A 17283-nucleotide genomic window follows, 5' to 3' on the forward strand; every position below is an offset into this window, starting at 1 on the left:
TGGAGGGCTATACTCTCAGCAGTCAATGACAGAACAACTAACCCTGAGTGGATACAAAAGTAGCTTTCAAGACTGGGTGTGAGGGCAGGTGGGAGTAAAGATGGGCCCAGGCTACAGGATGTCAGTGTGGAAAAGCCACTGTATTTGTGTCCAGATACTGACCCAGCACTTAAGATCTGACAAGCTTGTAAGACTGGATTATAAACTCTTAAAAAAGCCTTTTTTCCATTACCATCTCATTCAAATGCTGTGAGAGAATTTTGCCTTCTAACAGAAGGTGTTTCCTCTTGATTGATCATGAGTGCAGAAAGAAATAACCAGTGCTTGTTCTGTTCTGCCAGCCTGTACTGTAAGTGCAATGATAGGGTAACGTGGGCTAGTAGAGCCTGACTCTAGCGTTGGCACTGCCTCTGGCATTCACTCCCCTTTGAATCAGATAACTTCTTAACTGAAAGTTGCTCTAAGGACAAATGGGCAGTGTATGTAGAAGAACAGGGTGGGTACTCAGCGATTCCCCACCTTGACCTGGTAAGGAGCCAGTAAGGAATTTGGACAAATTGTTGAACTGCAGTGGGACTCTTCCAGTGAAGTGCACCGATTGCTTTCCTCTACCTAACACCAGACTTCAGTTTCCTTCATAGTTCCGTCTCTACAGAAGACTGCAAGACAAGTCACAGTGAGAGCGAAGTCTGCTTGGGGGGAAAGGAAATGAGGAAGAGCTTGAATTGGTGAAGTGGTGACTTGTTTCTATATTAAGTGACTATATTAAGGCTAGCCACAAGAAGCTGCATCTTGGCCCAGCCCTGAGTCTGTAGGTATTCTACGCAAGCCACTTTACATGCTTGGTGCTAGCCCTGTTACCCAGGTTATCGTCACTGGATAAAAGAGGCTTCCTCCAAAACAGATGAAATGTGAAGGCACTTCTAAAAATAAATACTGGGGGAACAAAAAAATAACTTGGAATGAACTGTTTTTTATAAACAAAGTTGTCCAGGTTTATTCACAGACAGGACATCTTCTGGCCTGCTGCTGTTTACCCCTCCACACTCAGTCAAGGGAAGGCTTCTTTGGCCTCCTCAGCTGATATCTCCTGGGAGTAGAGATCTGTGAAAAGAGCTGGCAGCCAGTAGTGGGCCTCCCCTGGAGCCTGCAGATCCAGCCAGGCCAGTCCTTCCTTCAGCAGGTGTTCCTGTTGGAAGAAACAGGCCGGATATGAGACAAGGGAGAGTAGTTACATTTGGGGAGCTAAGCAGCCCCCACACTTACTTTAACTTCCGGGAAGTTTTCAGACAACCTACATGTGCCTTCATTTGTTCACACACCCAGAAGGAATTATGTTTGGCTTGTTCAGCTGCAGTACAGTTGAAGTTAGAGAATGCAAGGTTCCAACACTATATGCTGACACAGCGTGGAAGTCCCTGCCTCTGTCTCACCAACTCCCCAGAGCAAGTGGAGATCAGTGTTCTGGGTGGCTTTCAGATACTTTGCAGGAGCAATAGGAAGCACTAAAACTACAGCTGACTCAGTTCCTAAGATAAGCTGTTGACTTCCCTCACATTCTAGGCACATATTTCCTCTCATTTTACAGATAGGAGTGCAAAGACATGCTGAGATAAGGAAAAGGTACTGAAACAGTGTTCCTTCATTCTGCTCTCTTCTGAACCCAAGTGTGTCACTAGTATAAGTCTTTATATGCAAAATTATCCACCATATAATTTAATATGTAGTTTGTAATTACAGATAGATAATTATCTTGTGGTTACCAATTCCCTTTGCTCTGTACTATTTTCAGTGCAAACTATATTTGTCAGGCCCCTGATCAAGAGCTCCAGGTTCTACGTCTTTAGGAAAGTTGGTGGGTACCACTGGTCCCTCAGTAGCAAGTGTGCATTGTCAAGGAAGAGGCCAGCTTTAGGGAAGTTCTGCCTTCTCGCTGTTACTGACAGATGCTGGGCTTCCTGACACAAAGCTAGAGGGAATAAAGTAAGTCTGTCTCTGAACCCCAGGGCCATCGGTCACATACCAGCACTTGCCGTGCTCGCTCCGTCTCCCATTTAAGACTGGTTTTGATTTCACTGACAGTCACATACCCGTTTTTCTGGAGGAAGGAATAAAGAGGAACTAACTCAGTTAAGAGTGTTGCCTGGAGCCCTGCACATGCCTAGAAGTAGGACATATCTGGACAGGATGCCCTTAAACAAGCCTGAGCATGCAGGGAAAGAATGCCAAAGTTCCTAACAGGTGACTTTCAGGATGGAGAGACTGTCGAGTTCATCCTCAAAAACTGGGTAAAGAACACCTCCATAGAGAACTCCAGAGCGCACCAACAGATTCAGAATGATCAACCAGGAAGGAATGGGGATAATCATAAATTTCATCTAAATATTTAAATATGAAGCTGCTGTACCACCTCACCCTACCCATCTTCCAGCACAGAAAAGCCCCTTGCTTATCTAATTTTGTTCTATATTACAGAATTAAGAAAAATGAACACATCTCTGTCATGTTTATGGGGATGTTCATGTTTCAGGCATGCTGAGTAACTGAGGCAGGGGGATGAAGTTTGTGAGGAACTCACAAACTAGTTTAAGACATCATAAGAGCAGTCTGCCCCAAGAAATGTAGTTGTCTGCATGTCTGTCTACCTGACTAGACTGTAAGCACCCCAAAGGCAGGGCCTGTATTAGCCTCTCTGTCCCACAGCCTAGACAGGTATTTTGCAGTGCAATTGCTTAATAAATGTGCTGAATGAGCACAGGCCAGAGTAGTTCATCCATAAGACAGTCTTTGCACAAGGCCCAGGCAATGGACAAGTGGAAACCGCTCCTGACTGTGGACTGTGGCCCGGGCTACCCCTCAGCACTCTCAAAAACACACCGTACCTCGGCCAGCTGCAGCACAACAGTGTGATCCATATTGAGCTCAGCTGGAACAGACTGAATGAGGTAAGTGCCTCCCACAGGGATGATGCCGAATCCAGTGCCCAGGGCTTTCAGCTTCTTGATGGCCCTGATCAGGTCGTCTCTGAAGTGAGTAAGAGCAGCTTAAAGACCCTTGGCAAGTCAGGCCTGACTCTCAGATACAGTAAGCAGAACAGAAACCGAGAAGCCAACAGGCTGTAGTGTGGATTACAGCAAACTAGAGAGTGCTTGTTCATTTTTATAAGAGCAACATCTGATTACTGCCATTTTCTGATTGTAGTTGGCAACTCATGAAGAGAAAAAAACCCACAAACATGGAGCTCACAAAGAGCCAGCACACTCAAGGTTCACAGCCCTTGCCAGGGAAATGACACCTGTAGTGTGAATGCTCTTCTGGTACCCTACAGGAGATGACTCAAGTCTGTTTGAATACGCTGGCTCCACTCTTCTGAAAACTTGGTGTGCAAAGAGCAAGGCTGGCCACCGCCTACCACTGCTTTGCTTGCTTTTTAATATTCCTGGTCTCAGTACATCAATTGAGTGTGGTCTCTGGGAACACTTACTTATTTTTTCTCAACTTGGATTTGCACAGTCAGGTCAACTAGGTCAACTTATGCCCTGTCACCTGACCCTCACCTTGGTCCCCAATTTTTAGATGCCTGCTCTAGTATCCTTGACACCAAATAAATAATCTCAGCACGTTAAAAAAAATTAACATACACCAGATGTGGTGGCACACACCTTTAATCTCAATACTGCTAAGGCAGAGGCAGGTGGAGTTCTGTGAGTTCGAGACCAGCCTGGCCTACAGAGTGGGTTCTAGGCTACATAGTGAGATCCTTGCCTCAAAAACAGGATTGTTTTTATAGGGCCAGGGATGTAGTTCATACTATAAGAACCTAGGTTCAATCCACAATACCAACAAAAAAAAAGAATGTAATTTTATCATACAGATTAAGAATGGTTCTAGGGGGCTGGTGAGATGGCTCAGTGGGTAGGAGCACCCGACTGCTCTTCCGAAGGTACAGAGTTCAAATCCCAGCAACCACATGGTGGCTCACAACCATCCGTAACAAGATCTGGCGCCCTCTTCTGGAGTGTCCGAAGACAGCTACAGTGTACTTACATATAATAAATAAATAAATCTTTAAAAAAAAAAAAAGAATGGTTCTAGGGCTGGAGAGATGGCTCAGCAGTAAAGATAACTAACTGCTCTTCCAGAGGTCCTGAGTTCAATTCCCAGCAACCACATGGTGGCTCACAATCATCTGTAATGGGATCTGATGCCCTCTTTTGGTGTGTCTGAAGACAGCTACAGTGTACTCCTATACATAAAATTTTTAAAAAAAGATGGGATCTCAAAAAAAAAACAAAACAAAACAATGGTTCTAAAGCTGGCCTAGACACTGGAGGACTAGGAAGGAGGAGCGCTCTGCTATATGATTTTTAACATGTTCTTTCTAGCCAAGTGCTGTGCATGCCTGTAATCCTAAGCGGTGGTGAGGCTGGAGAGAGATGTCTCAGTGGTTAAGAGCACTAGCCACTCTTTCAGAAGGACCAAGATTTGACTTGTAGCACCCACAAAGCAGCTCACAACGGAACCTCCAGCTCAAGAGGATCCAAAGGCTTCTGACAGCCTCTGTGGGCCTGCACAGAACATTTTAAGAAAAGAATTATAGGTGGGTGGGATATCCATTCAAGGCCCCTCTAAGCTCCATAGGCCAGCCTGGGCTAACACACAGAGATCCTGTTTTGGGGTGTTTGTTTGTTTTATTTTCCAACACAAGGTTTCTTTGTATAACGTTAGCTGTCCTCCAACTTGCTCTGGCTCTAAACTGCCTCAGCCTGCCTCTGCTTCCCAACACTGGGATTAAAGTCATGTGCCACCACTTTCTGCTGAGATACTCTTAAAAAAAAAAAAAATTCCTTAACACTTCAAAGGGTTGGAAGCAGGACATACTGGCTGACATCCTGAGCAAACTTGCCCCTTCCTTTTAACACCTGCTGATGTAGCTCCTCCAGAGTTATCAGACCTGTTGGAGAGGGACAAAAAGAAAATGAAAAATTACCTAGATGGCTACAACTGCTTGAAATATATGGACAACCTCCTCTACAAGGAACAAATGTCCCTCAATCTCTCCTAAAATAACAGGTCAGACCATGAGAAATGAACTCTGACGCCTTGCTAAGACTTTCAACAGCAGAGACCCAGGAAAGCCGGAAAGCAAAGGCACGATCATGAGCATGGTGGCTCACCCTGCCTGGAGTCCCTGCGCTCAGGAGACTGAGGCAGACACGAGTTCCAGGCCATACTGGGCTACAGAGCCAGACCTTGCCTCAGAACAACAACAAAAAAGATGGCCTACCGGATGGCCAATTTGATTGTCAGGTTTCTTTTTTTATTTTTTGGTTTATGTTTTTTTGAGACAGGGTTTCTCTGTGTAGCCCTGGCTGTCCTGGAACTCACTTTGTAGACCAGGCTGGCCTTGAACTCAGAAATGTGTATTCAGACTGACTGTGAACTTTTTGTTGAAAGACAGGGTCTCCTGTTATATGACTCTGGTTCACCTGGAATTCACAGAAACCTGCCTACCTCTGCCTCCAGGGTGCTTGGGAAAACACAGAACCATACATGGTTCTGTTTTACTTTATTTTATTGGGATATAGGGTCACTAAGTAACCAGGTAGCCTCACCTTACTATATAGCCCAGACTGGTCTCCAATTCATGATTCTGCCTGTTTTTAGGGGGGAAGGGGGAGGGTTGAGACAGGGTTTCTCTGTATAGCCCTGGGGCTGTCCTGGAACTCACTTTGTAGACCAGGCTGGCCTCGAACTCAGAAATCCGCCTGCCTCTGACTCCCGAGTGCTGGGATTAAAGGCACGCGCCACCTCATTCGGCTTCTGCCTGAGTTTTCTGTAATGAAATTATAGCTGTGTCCCTTACCATACAGCAAGATATTTTTTAATTTTTAAAAGTTTTATTTACCATTACTGTGTGTTTATTAATAAACAGTATGTGTGCCAGGCGTGGTGGCGCACACCTTTAATCCCAACACTTGGGAGGCAGAGGCAGGCGCATTTCTGAGCTCGAAGCCAGCCTGGTCTACAAACTGAGTTCCAGGACAGCCAGGGCTACACAGAGAAACCCTGTCTCGAAAAACCAACCAAAAAAATAAAAAAATAAAAATAAATGCATATGGAGCTCAGGAAACAAGTGTGCAGAGTCAGTTGTCTCCCTCCATCTTTCTTTGGTAGCAGGAACTGAATTCATGCAGTCAGGCTTGCCCAGCAAACACCTGTACATGCGGAGTCCCCTCACTGGCCCCAGATGACCAAATTTTAAAATCACGAACCTCAGAACTCAAAGGCTGGGCTGGCCCCACCATACTTCAGAAAGGTTAAAATGAGAACTTTGTAATGCAGACCAGTGTATACTAGGCCACCGTCCTACCTTTCACCATGGCTGTAGAGATCGGCCATAGATTCAACATGAAAGAGTTAAGGTATGTCTCAAGACCTTACAGGCCTGCAGACTACAGAATTTTAGAGAAGACAATCAGAAAATTAAGTCCAAAGCCCAGTTCACAAGTCCCAACCACCCTTACCTCCATTCCGATGTTTTAGGGCCAGGCACACTTCAATAATCTGGACACCCAGTTCATAATAGAAGTCCCCAACGCCCAGCATCTCAGACCAAAACCCTTTTCCAGCTAAAAACAGAAAAATAAACGCTGTATTATTCATTCATTTTCATCGCCTCTCTCCTCTCAGTGCTGGACTGAAGCATCTATGCAGTGGGAAGTCTCTCTGTAGAAGTCAGGCCCTGGCTCTTCCCCCAGGCCCCTGTTCCCAGAAGTAAGACTCAGACTCAAACCTTCCTGATCCTAAGTGCTGCCAGCTTACTACTGAAGAGCTCTGAGCGAGGCACATGCATGCAGAACGCACACCAGCAATCCCAGCATTCTGAGCGAGGAGGAAGCAAGGGAAGCAGGTTCAAAGCCATCCTCACTACATAGCAAGTCTGAAACCAGCTTGGGATATACAAGCTCCTGTCTCCAAGTGGGGGTGAGTGGGGCTGCAGAATAACTCAGCTGGTAAAGTGATGGATGGTTCACAGCTGTCTGTAACTCCAGTACCAGGGGATCTAAAGCCCTCCTTGAGCTCAGGCACAAACACAATACACAGGCAGACGAAACACCCATACACATAAATAAAACATTTTTAAAAGCCAGGGGTGAGCCGGGCGTGGTGCCGCAAGCCTTTAATCCCAGCACTCAGAGGCAGAGGCAGGTGGATTTCTGAGTTCGAGGCCAGCCTGGCCTACAAAGTGAGTTACAGGACAGCCAGGGATATACAGAGAAACCCTGTCTCGAAAAACCAAAAAAAAAAACAAAAACAAAAACAAAATTTAAGGTGATAACACACACCTTAAATCCCAGAAACAGAGAGGCAGAGGGGTTAGAAGATCTCTGAGTTGGAGGCCAGCCTAGTCTATGTAGTAAGACCCTGCCAAAAAAAGAATTCTTCTCTTTACCAGGCTTTTCCTTGCTCTGAGGCCCAAGTTCCATATACAGCACCCAAGGAGGCAGCTTACAAGAGACTATAACTCCAGTTCACTGTACCTCAGAGGTACATATTATGCTGCACCCCCAAACATACTTTAAAAATGTAAAAATAAATATATTTTCCTTCTCCAGCCCAAAGATTTATTTTTTTATTTGGTTGGGTTTTTTGTTTTGTTTTGGTTTAGTTTTTTTTTTTTAAAGATTTATTTATTTATTATATGTAAGTACACTGTAGCTGTCTTCAGACACTCCAGAAGAGGGAGTCAGATCTCGTTACAGATGGTTGTGAGCCACCATGTGGTTGCTGGGATTTGAACTCCGGACCTTCGGAAGAGCAGTTGGGTGCTCTTACCCACTGAGCCATCTCACCAGCCCTTTTTTTGGTTTTTTGAGACAGGGTTTCTCTGTGTAACCCTGGCTGTCCTGGAACTCACTCTGTAAAACAGGCTGGCCTCGAACTCAGAAATCTGCCCGCCTCTGCCTCCCAAGTGCTGGAATTAAAGGCGTGTGCCACCACGCCCAGCTATTTTTTATTTGTAAGTACACTGTAGCTGTCTTCAGACCACCAGAAGAGGGCGTCAGATCTCATTACAGATGGTTGTGAGCCACCATGTGGTTGCTAGGATTTGAACTCAGAACCTCTGGAAGAGGAGTCAGTGCTCTTAACCACTGAGCCATCTCTCCAGCCCCCTAAAAATAAATCTTTAAAATGCATTTCTTTTTCTAATAAGAGGAAAGTCATGAAAAAAGAAAAATGTACTAAAGATTGTTCAAGGAAAGATGGTGCCCAGAGACTACAGCCAGCATTCCAGGCTCTCCACCTTCCACCTCAGAAGGGCATACACAATCCTCATAGATGTTCCCTAAACATGTATTCTCCATATTTCCTAGAAGGCCCATCTAGAGATGCCCCACAGAAGAGATGTAACAGGTGAGCTGCTCTACGAGTCTACTCCCCACAGGCAACTCCTTACAGGCCAGGGGATCCACCCCAATGGTTGCACACATGTCTTGGAACTGGACTCGGAACTCAGGATTCTTCCGGATCTCTTGCTTATGCTTGCTGGCAAATTCTTCTAGGTTGGTCTTGAACATGTCCAGCTGTTTTGACATCTGTTAAGAAAGACAAGGGGAGATTAGAGCAACCCAAGTACCATCAGAGGCTAAATATAGGACCCCAGCCTGGTGGCAGAGAAGAATCCAAAATAACCAATCTCTGGCTGGCAAGATGGCTCAGGGGTAAAGGCACTTGCTATCAAGCTTAACAACCTGAGTTGGATCCCTGGGCCACACAAGGTACAAGGACAGAACCAACTCCTGTAAATTGTCTTCTCACATCTATTATGGCAGGAGCCCAGACAAAGAAATGTACCAACAACAAAACAACCAATGTCCTTCTGATCTACCACTACCCTATTTATTCTGTGTTTTCTTTGTGTCTTTGTTCTTATTTTGATATGGGTTCATGGAGTCCTGTCTGGCTTGAACTCACTATAATAAAGTGGGAGATGACCTTGAACTCCTGATCCTCCAGCCTGTACTTCCCAGGTGCTGAGATTACAGGCATTGGCAAGGATTCTCAGCTTTGTGCTCTGCCTCCCATCTATGCTCTTATCTATACTCCCAAAAGTCTTGCTGCAGGCAGAGAGGAGATGATATTGGCTCCTCTGTGTTTGTCTTCACTTGTCCCAGTTCTGATCATCAATATGCACAACAAATGTGCTTTTTCTCTTCTTTCTGGAAAAATTCATTAATCTAAAGGTACAACAATCTATTTTGTCTTTAAAAATGGAAGAATACCCAGGCAGTGGAGGCACACATGCCAGCACTTGGGAGGCAGAGGCAGGTGGGTCTCTGATTTTGAGGCCAGGCTGATTTACAGAGTGAGTTCCAGGACAGACAGAGCAACACTGTAAAGCCCTGTCTCAATAAAAGAAAAAGAAAATGAAAATAAGAGAAGAGAAGAGCCAGGCAGTGGTGGCGCACACATTTAATCCCAGCACTTGGGAGGCGGAGGCAGGTGGATTTCTGAGTTCGAGGCCAGCCTGGTCTACAAAGTGAGTTCCAGGACAGCCGGGGCTACACAGAGAAACCCTGTCTCGGAAAACAAACAAACAAAAAACAAAAACAAAAGCAAAAAAAAAGATCAGGAGAAGAGAATTATTTCTATTACCTTCCTTTTTCTCTAATTAACAAAAAACTTTTAGGTCACCAAGAGTAATCACTTCTGACCCAGCATCTCTTCCTTTGCCACATAAAATCACCCAAAATCTCTATGCACTCTTAATGAGTGTACTCAGTTAAGGCTGGAGTGCTGTTTTCCCTGGGAACAGGAGCTTCTTCCTTCTGGTTTTATTGAGTGCTGGGATTAAAGACATGAGCCACCACTGCCTGGCCTCATTTATCCTTTAATATTTATCTTAGCTGTGCATGTTTGAGTATATGTATATGCATCACATGTGTACAGGAGCCTGAGGGGATCATAAGGTTTTGCATGCCCTGGAACTGGAATTATAAGCATTTGTGAGGTTCCATGTGGGTGCTGGGAATCAAGGCTAGGTCCTCTGCAAGAGTAGTATGCAGTCTTAACTGATAAACCGTCTCTGCAGTGCCCAAGTAAGTGCTTCTTAAAGCATAATCAGGAGCCAGGGATGTTGGTGCATGCTTTTAATCCCAGCATTTGGGAGATAGAGGCAGGCAGATTTCTGAGTTCAAGGCTGTTCTGCTGTACATAGAGAAACCCTGTCTCAAAACACAAAGTAATTAAAAGCATAATCTAGATGGAAAATGTGGTTAAGGGCTTGGGAGGTTGCAGTGGGAGGATCCAAGTTCAAGGCCACACAACCCGCTCTATGATAAGAATGATAAGATGAAGGAAGGACTAAAGAGATACTAAGTGGTTGGCACTGCTGCCCCTGAGAGGAGCAAGGTCTGCTGCTCAGCAATCATGCACACTAGGTGCTTTACCATGACCTACTGCTCGCTGCAGTGGAGCTGACACTCTTTTGGCCTCTGCAGGCTCCTGCATACAGGTGTGCACAAGCATACTGACAAACATATAAACAAAACAATTACAATAATAAAATAAATAATTACAATGACATCCTGTCTATTTTTCCTCAGATCAAGAGCCCATTTCAGCCAGGCAGTGGTGGCGCACGCCTTTAATCCCAGCACTTGGGAGGCAGAGTCAGGCAGATTTCAGAGTTCAAGGCCAGCCTGGTCTACAGAGTGAGCTCCAGGACAGCCAGGGCTACACAGAGATACCCTGTCTTGAAGCGCATTTCAAGCCAAAGCCCCTCCTCTTCCTCACCAATCACAATACCCAAGTGCATTCAGAGTCCATACACAAAGGATGAGGTTAGAGAAGGGACCTGAACCCATCATTCATCTGCCCTCCCGCATGTCCCCAGGTGCTGAGAGTGACAGGTGCCACAAGTCAGGCACGTTTTCATCATTGTGAGATACATGAAATAAAAGCCGTAAGTTGGGGTACAGTTTGGGGATGGAACACGTCCACTGCATGTGCCAGGCCCTGAGTTTGCTACAAAGCACCGTAATAAAGGATGCACTCATGGTGGTACAGTCCTTTCATCCCACCACAGGGAGGCAGAGGCAGAGGCAAGTGAATGGCCTATTGAAAGGCCACCCTGTTCAACTCTGCTAGTCCCACACCAAATGATAGGCAGTAAGAGCCTCTGGAAAAACAAGAAAAGAAAGAGGCCGGGCATGGTGCCAAATGGCTTTATCCTAGCATTTGGTAGGCAGAGGCAGGAGGATCTCTGTGAGTTCCAGGCCAACCTGGTCTACATTGTGAGTTCCAGGGCTGCCAGGAGTCCATAGACCCTGTCTCAACAAAACAAATAAAGCAAAATTAAAAAAAAAAAAAAAAAAAAGGCTTTCGTCCAGCAGACTGTTCAACCTTGAACACCACCATTCTTACTATTAATCATTGTGCCTAAAGATTATCATTTCAAAGTATCTCTCATAATATTAATGATTTTACTTTTTGTCTCAACTTCTTTGGACATGCCGGTGAATCCCATTTGCTTATGCTTTCCTAATGCAACTGCAATGTTATTAGTAAATAAATATCAGCGGGCTGGAGAGATGGCTCAGCGGTTAAGAGCACTGACTGCTCTTCCAGAGAGTCCAAAACCAAAACCAAAAAAATAAATAAATAAATAGATATCAGCATTTCTTTTTGTTTTGTATTTCAAGACAGGACGGTGACTCTTTGTAGCCATGGCTATCCTGGCTACAAAATTTTCTCTGTAGACCAGGCTGACCTCCAACTCAGAGTTCCATCTGTCCCTGCCTTCCTGAGTCCTGGGATTAAAGGCGTGTGCCACCTCTGCCTGGCGAAATGTTAGTACTCTGAGGAAAAATTATCATTCTGGTTTTTAAAGAAAGTTTAAATTTTTGCTATGTTGAGCACGGCTTCCAGCACTTGTGCATGTCAGGCAAACACTCTATGGCTGAGGTACATTCCCAGATCACTGGATGAATTTTTAAAATCTAGGTTGACATGGAATTGTAATGAGGATTGAACATGACCATAAGGTTGGGAGGGGTGGCATTTGCTACTGATCAGACTGAGGCTGGACAGGCTGGGAGCCCAGCCTTGGCAGCAAAGTGAGACACCATCTTTTAAAAAAAAAAAAAACGGGCTGGTGAGATGGCTCAGCAGGTAAGAGCACCCGACTGCTCTTCTGAAGGTCCTGAGTTCAAATCCCAGCAACGACATGGTGGCTCACAACCATCCGTACCGAGATCTGACTCCCTCTTCTGGTGTGTCTGTAGACAGCTACAGTGTACTTACATATAATAAATAAATCAAAAAAGAAACAAACAAACAACAACAAAAAAAAACAAAACAAAAAAGACAATAACCAAATAAAATAAAAAGGGGAAATGCACAAGTCTAATCAGTCAAAAATCTTAGCTAGTATTACTAGCCATTCTGCCTAAATCTGGATTTGCCTGACATCCTATTTTTAGTTCAGTGGAGACGATCTATACCAAAGGTATATTGGCCAGCCCTGGTCCATCTCCCTTCCTATCTGGGGCCTTTCAGTCACTCACCTGGGCCAGCTGGTCCTCAGCCAAGACAGTCCCTCGCTCCTTATACTTGGCCTGTCAGACAAAAAGACCCGCATGAGTTGAGACAGTGATCGCCAAGACTCCCATTGCGCTGCCACTGCCTTAGTATTAAAGATCTGTCTTATGCAGTGACTTAACCACCGGCCTCCTGACACTCCAATCACTCCTCCCTGGGCTCCGGAGAAACCTGTCTTCTACAGATTTAGGGGACTAGAACTCCATTCCGGGAGAATTCAGTGTCTCGAGGGCAGAGCAGGCTCCATCCCGGCTTCCTTCGCGCTCACCTCGGCGAGTTTCTTCTTGGCAATGGCGCCAGCTCCCACCCCGCGCCGGTGCATCCCCACCCCGGGCCCGCGGGCCACCCCGCAGCCCGGACCCCAGCTCTCCGCGTCCCAGGTTCTGTCGCCAGCTCCCAACACGGAAGCCGGGTGCCGTGCGTCATCTGAGCGCGCCGGAAGTGTCGATATTCACTTCCTGCGGCGGAGTCGAGGAGTTTCTTGCAAGGGCCCCAGTCACCGCCTTAGCTGGGGGCCAATTTCCACGAAGGCCAGATGACGTCGGAAGCGCGAACCCCTTGTCCTATTGTAATTCCCCATGCATCCTACCAAAGTGGGCGCCTGGAGAGCGACAGATGCTTCTGGGACATGACCAAGAGCTGTGTTGGCCATGGAAGGTGCCATTTTTTTTTTCAGCCAGGGTTTCTCCATAACCATGGTTGGTCTGGAACTATGTAAGCCAAGCTCACTTCGAATTCACAGAGTTCTCCTGCCTTTACCTCCAAATGTTGGGATTAAATGCATGAGCAACCACGCTCATGGGTGCCACCTTGAGCAAAAACCGAGAATAAAACTAAACCTTAGATTAACAAAAAAAAAAAAAAAAAAAAAAAAAAAAAGGCGGCAGCAGCTGATAGTTTTGTGCCACGCACTGCACAACTTGCCTTGTTCTATACTTGTTCAAAACCCTTAAGTTCGTGAGTTGGTATTGTATTTCACAAGGGATTCGGGAATCTGCCTTAAATTACTTAACGTCATGAAATAGGACTAGCTATGAGTCAGACAGTCTGACTCAAATTTGGTGTTTTTTTTTTTGGGGGGGGGGGCGGGTTAGGGGGAGACAGAGTTTCTCAATGTAGCCTTGGCAGTCCTAGAATTCACTTGCTCTGTAGACCACACTGGCCTTGAATTCAGAGATCTTCATGATCTTGAGCCACCATGCCTGGCCCTTAGCTGTAAAATCTTAACCCAACTCAAGAATTTCTGCAGAAGAATTCAATAGGTAAGTTTGATCAAGTCAGGGTTCTGTCCATCTAACAGACAGGCTTACTGCATGAACTTCTAAATTTCTACCTAACACAGGCAGTGTTGTGCCTAGTAAGAGCTAGTGGTGAGGTTTTAAATACAATCGTTACGATTAAAAACGATGTTTATAGAGACGATGCCGGGGCCTAGCAAACACAGGAGTGGATGTTCACAGTCAGCTATTGGATGTATCACAGGGCTCCCAATGGAGAAGCTAGAGAAAGTACCCAAGGAGCTAAAGGGATCTGCAACCCTATTGTTGGAACAACATGATGTACTAACCAGAACCCCGGAGCTCTTGTCTCTAGCTGCATATGTATCGAAAGATGGCCTAGTCGGCCATCAATGGAAAGAGAGGCCCATTGGACTTGCAAACTTTATATGCCCCAATATAGGGGAATGCCAGGGCCAAAAGAATGGGAATGGGTGGGTAGGGAAGTGGGGGGCGCTATGGGGGACTTTTGGGATAGCATTGGAAATGTAATTGAGGAAAATATGTAATAAAAATATTAAAAATTTAAAATAAAAAAAAATAAAAACGATGTTTATAGACAGTCTTTTACAGTGGCTGGCTAGGAGGAAAAACATTACACAAATGAAGGGAGGAAAACATGTAACTCTGTTTGAGTCTTTGACACTCTCATCAGATATTCAAGATGCCACAAATGTAAATCCAAACTTTTCCTTTGCTTTTTTTTTTTTTTTAGATTTATTTATGCCGGGCAGTGATGGCACATGCCTTTAATCTCAGCACTTGGAAGGCAGAGGCAGGCTGATTTCTGAGTTTGAGGCCAGCTTGTTCTACAGAGTAAGTTCCAGGACAGCCAGGGCTACACAGAGAAACCCTGTTTCGAAAAAAACAAGAAAAAAAAAAAAAGAAGAAGAAGCTGGGTGGTGGTGGCACACGCCTTTAATCCCAGCACTCAAGAGAAACCCTGTCTCAGGAAAGAAAAAAAAAAAAAAGAAAGAAAGAAAAGAAAAGAAAAACGAAACAGAAGTCTAAAAAAAATTGTAAATTTTTTTTTTTTTTTTTTTTTTTGGTTTTTCGAGATAGGGTTTCTCTGTATAGCCCTGGCTGTCCTGGAACTCACTCTGTAGACCAGGCTGGCCTCGAACTCAGAAATCCGCCTGCCTCTGCCTCCCGAGTGCTGGGATTAAAGGCGTGCGCCACCACGCCCGGCGTAAATGTTTTTAAATTGTATTTTTATGTATGTTTTGTCAGTGTGAATATACATCACTTGTATTCAATACTCTTAGATGCCAGAAGAGGGCATCAGATCCCTTGGGACCAGATATATAAACAGTTGTAAAGTGTCTTGTCCATGATATAAGATATATAATATAAATTTTATTTCAAATTTCCTTTTGTTGTTGTTTAACTATATTTGCCATGTGATCCAGCAATTCTACTGGAAGGATTTTTTAAAAAGATTTATTCAATTTATGTATATATGAGTAAACTGTCACCATCACTGTCTTCAGACACACCAGAAGAGGGCCTTAGGTCCAATTACAGATGGGTGTGAGCCACCATGTGGTTACTAGGAATTGAACTCAGGACCTTCAGAAGAACGGCCAGTGCTGTTAACCGCTGAGCTGTCTCTCTAGCCCTTTTGGTTTTTTGTTTTCTTTTTCGTTTTTTATAAACCAAGTCCACTCAGACTGCGTTCCCTCCCGAAGGAGAGAAGAACGATCATCAATGGCAAGAGGCAGCTGCAACCAAGCAGCACCTAGAGCCGGCTTCATGCTCAGGAGGGGACGCTAAGTCTCGTCCTCGTAGTTTCAGGTGCTCTACACAGTCAGAGAAACTTCTCTAGTAACGAACTATAGAAATGATCCCTGAAAGTATAGTCTTCCTTTTGTTGGTTTTTTTTTTTTTTTTTTTTTTTTTTTTGGTTTTTCGAGACAGGGTTTCTCTGTGTAGCCCTGGCTGTCCTGGCACTCACTTTGTAGACCAGGCTGGCCTCGAACTCAGAAATCCGCCTGCCTCTGCCTCCCGAGTGCTGGGATTAAAAGCGTGCGCCACCATGCCTGGCTACTCCTTTTGTTGTTTTTTAAAGACAGAGTTTCTCTGTCGTCCTGGAACACGGTTTATAGACTAGGCTGGCTTTGAACTCAAAGATCCACTTGCCTCTGGTGCTGGGTTTAAAGGCATGCACCATGCCAGGCAGTAGTGGCCCACGCCTTTACTCCCAGCTCTTGGGAGGCAGAGACAGGCAGGTGGCAGATCTCTGTGGTTCAAGGCCAGCCTGGTCTACAAAGCAAGTCCTGGGACAGCCAGAGATACACACAAAAAACCCGTCTCAAAAAATTAATTAATTAATTAAAAAGAAAAGCCATGCATCACTCCAGGTTTCTTCCTTCCTTCCTTTCTTTTTAGACAAAGTCTAACTGTGTAGCCCTTGCTTGCCTTGAACTCACTATCATGAATCAGGCTGACTTTCAGATTCAAAGAGATCCACCTGCCTCTGGCTCCAGAGTGCTGGGATTAAAGATGTGGGCTGCCATGCCCTTCATCTTTATTTTATTTTGTTTTATTTGGAGACAAGTTCCACTACATCATCCTAACTCCAACTTTATAGTCCAGCTTGCTCAAACTCTCAGCAATCTTCTAGCCTCATCTAACCCTACCATCCTTTGAAGCTTTGGTTCTGCCTCCTCACTCACTCTCATGATGTACTTCCCATTGCTCATCTTCTTGTTTATTGACATAGTTTTGGTTGTGTGTTGTGTGCACACACACACACACTATACCTGCCTCCAGATACACCAGAAGAGGGCATCAGATTCCATTATAGATGGTTTGGCTTTGGTTGTGAGCCACCATGTGGTTGCTGGGAGTAGAACTCAGGACCTCTGGAAGAGCAGCCAGTGTTCCTAAACCAAGCCATCTCTCCAGCCCAACATAGCTTTCTTTTTTTGTTGTTTTTTGTTTTGTTTTGTTTTTTTGTTTTTGTTTTTTGTTTTGTTTTGTTTTGTTTTGTTTTCGTGAACAAGGGTCTCTGTATAGCCCTGGCTGTCCTGGAACTCACTATGTAGAGCAGGCTGGCCTCAAACTCAGAAATCTGCCTGCCTCTGCCTCCCGAGTGCTGGGATTAAAGGCGTGCGCCACCACACCCAGCACACATAGCTTTCTAATTGATGTAAAATGTATGGGTATGTGTGTGTGTGTGTGTGTACAAGTTTGTGTGTGTGCCCTCTTTGGCCAGGAATGGATGTTGTGTCTTCTGGAGCAAGAGTTACAGGCCATTGTGAGGCACTGGATGAGGGTTCTGGGACTGAACTCTGGTCCTCTCACTCTTACCACTGAGAGGGCTCTCCAGCCCACTTATTTACAGTTTTGTCCTCCCAGTCTCAGCTTAAGTGACCTGTTCTTACTCCATTCCATCTAG

At 45.1% G+C, this 17283-nt stretch overlaps 1 protein-coding gene and 1 pseudogene across 1 annotated transcript; both read right to left on the minus strand.

Annotated features, from left to right (window-relative positions):
* Positions 1-970: 970 nt before the first annotated feature.
* Snf8 (SNF8 subunit of ESCRT-II) lies at positions 971-13022 on the minus strand. The gene is made up of 8 exons (XM_021176593.3): positions 12875-13022; positions 12573-12623; positions 8462-8600; positions 6528-6632; positions 4882-4954; positions 2883-3024; positions 2024-2098; positions 971-1189 (listed from the first exon to the last, which is right to left on the minus strand). Exons 1-8 carry the CDS (start codon positions 12926-12928, stop codon positions 1052-1054), a joined length of 777 nt encoding a protein of 258 aa, XP_021032252.1. The 5' UTR covers positions 12929-13022; the 3' UTR covers positions 971-1051.
* A 2521-nt stretch (positions 13023-15543) lies between these two features.
* On the minus strand, positions 15544-15746 carry LOC147001405 (small nucleolar RNA U3; annotated as a pseudogene).
* Between the last annotated feature and the right edge of the window lie 1537 nt (positions 15747-17283).

This window comes from Mus caroli, unplaced genomic scaffold, assembly GCF_978045245.1.
Source record: "Mus caroli unplaced genomic scaffold, Mus_caroli_1 scaffold_13, whole genome shotgun sequence".
Lineage (NCBI taxonomy): Eukaryota > Metazoa > Chordata > Mammalia > Rodentia > Muridae > Mus > Mus caroli.

Excerpts from the sequence above, each read along its gene's own strand:
- Snf8 (XM_021176593.3), bottom strand. The coding sequence starts at position 12,928 with ATGCACCGGCGCGGGGTGGGAGCTGGCGCCATTGCCAAGAAGAAACTC. Across the intron at positions 12,624-12,874 it reads CCAAGAAGAAACTCGCCGAG|GCCAAGTATAAGGAGCGAGG; the intron begins GTGAGCGCGAAG and ends TTTGTCTGACAG. Across the intron at positions 2,099-2,882 it reads TTGTGCTGCAGCTGGCCGAG|AAAAACGGGTATGTGACTGT; the intron begins GTACGGTGTGTT and ends TCCTTCCTCCAG.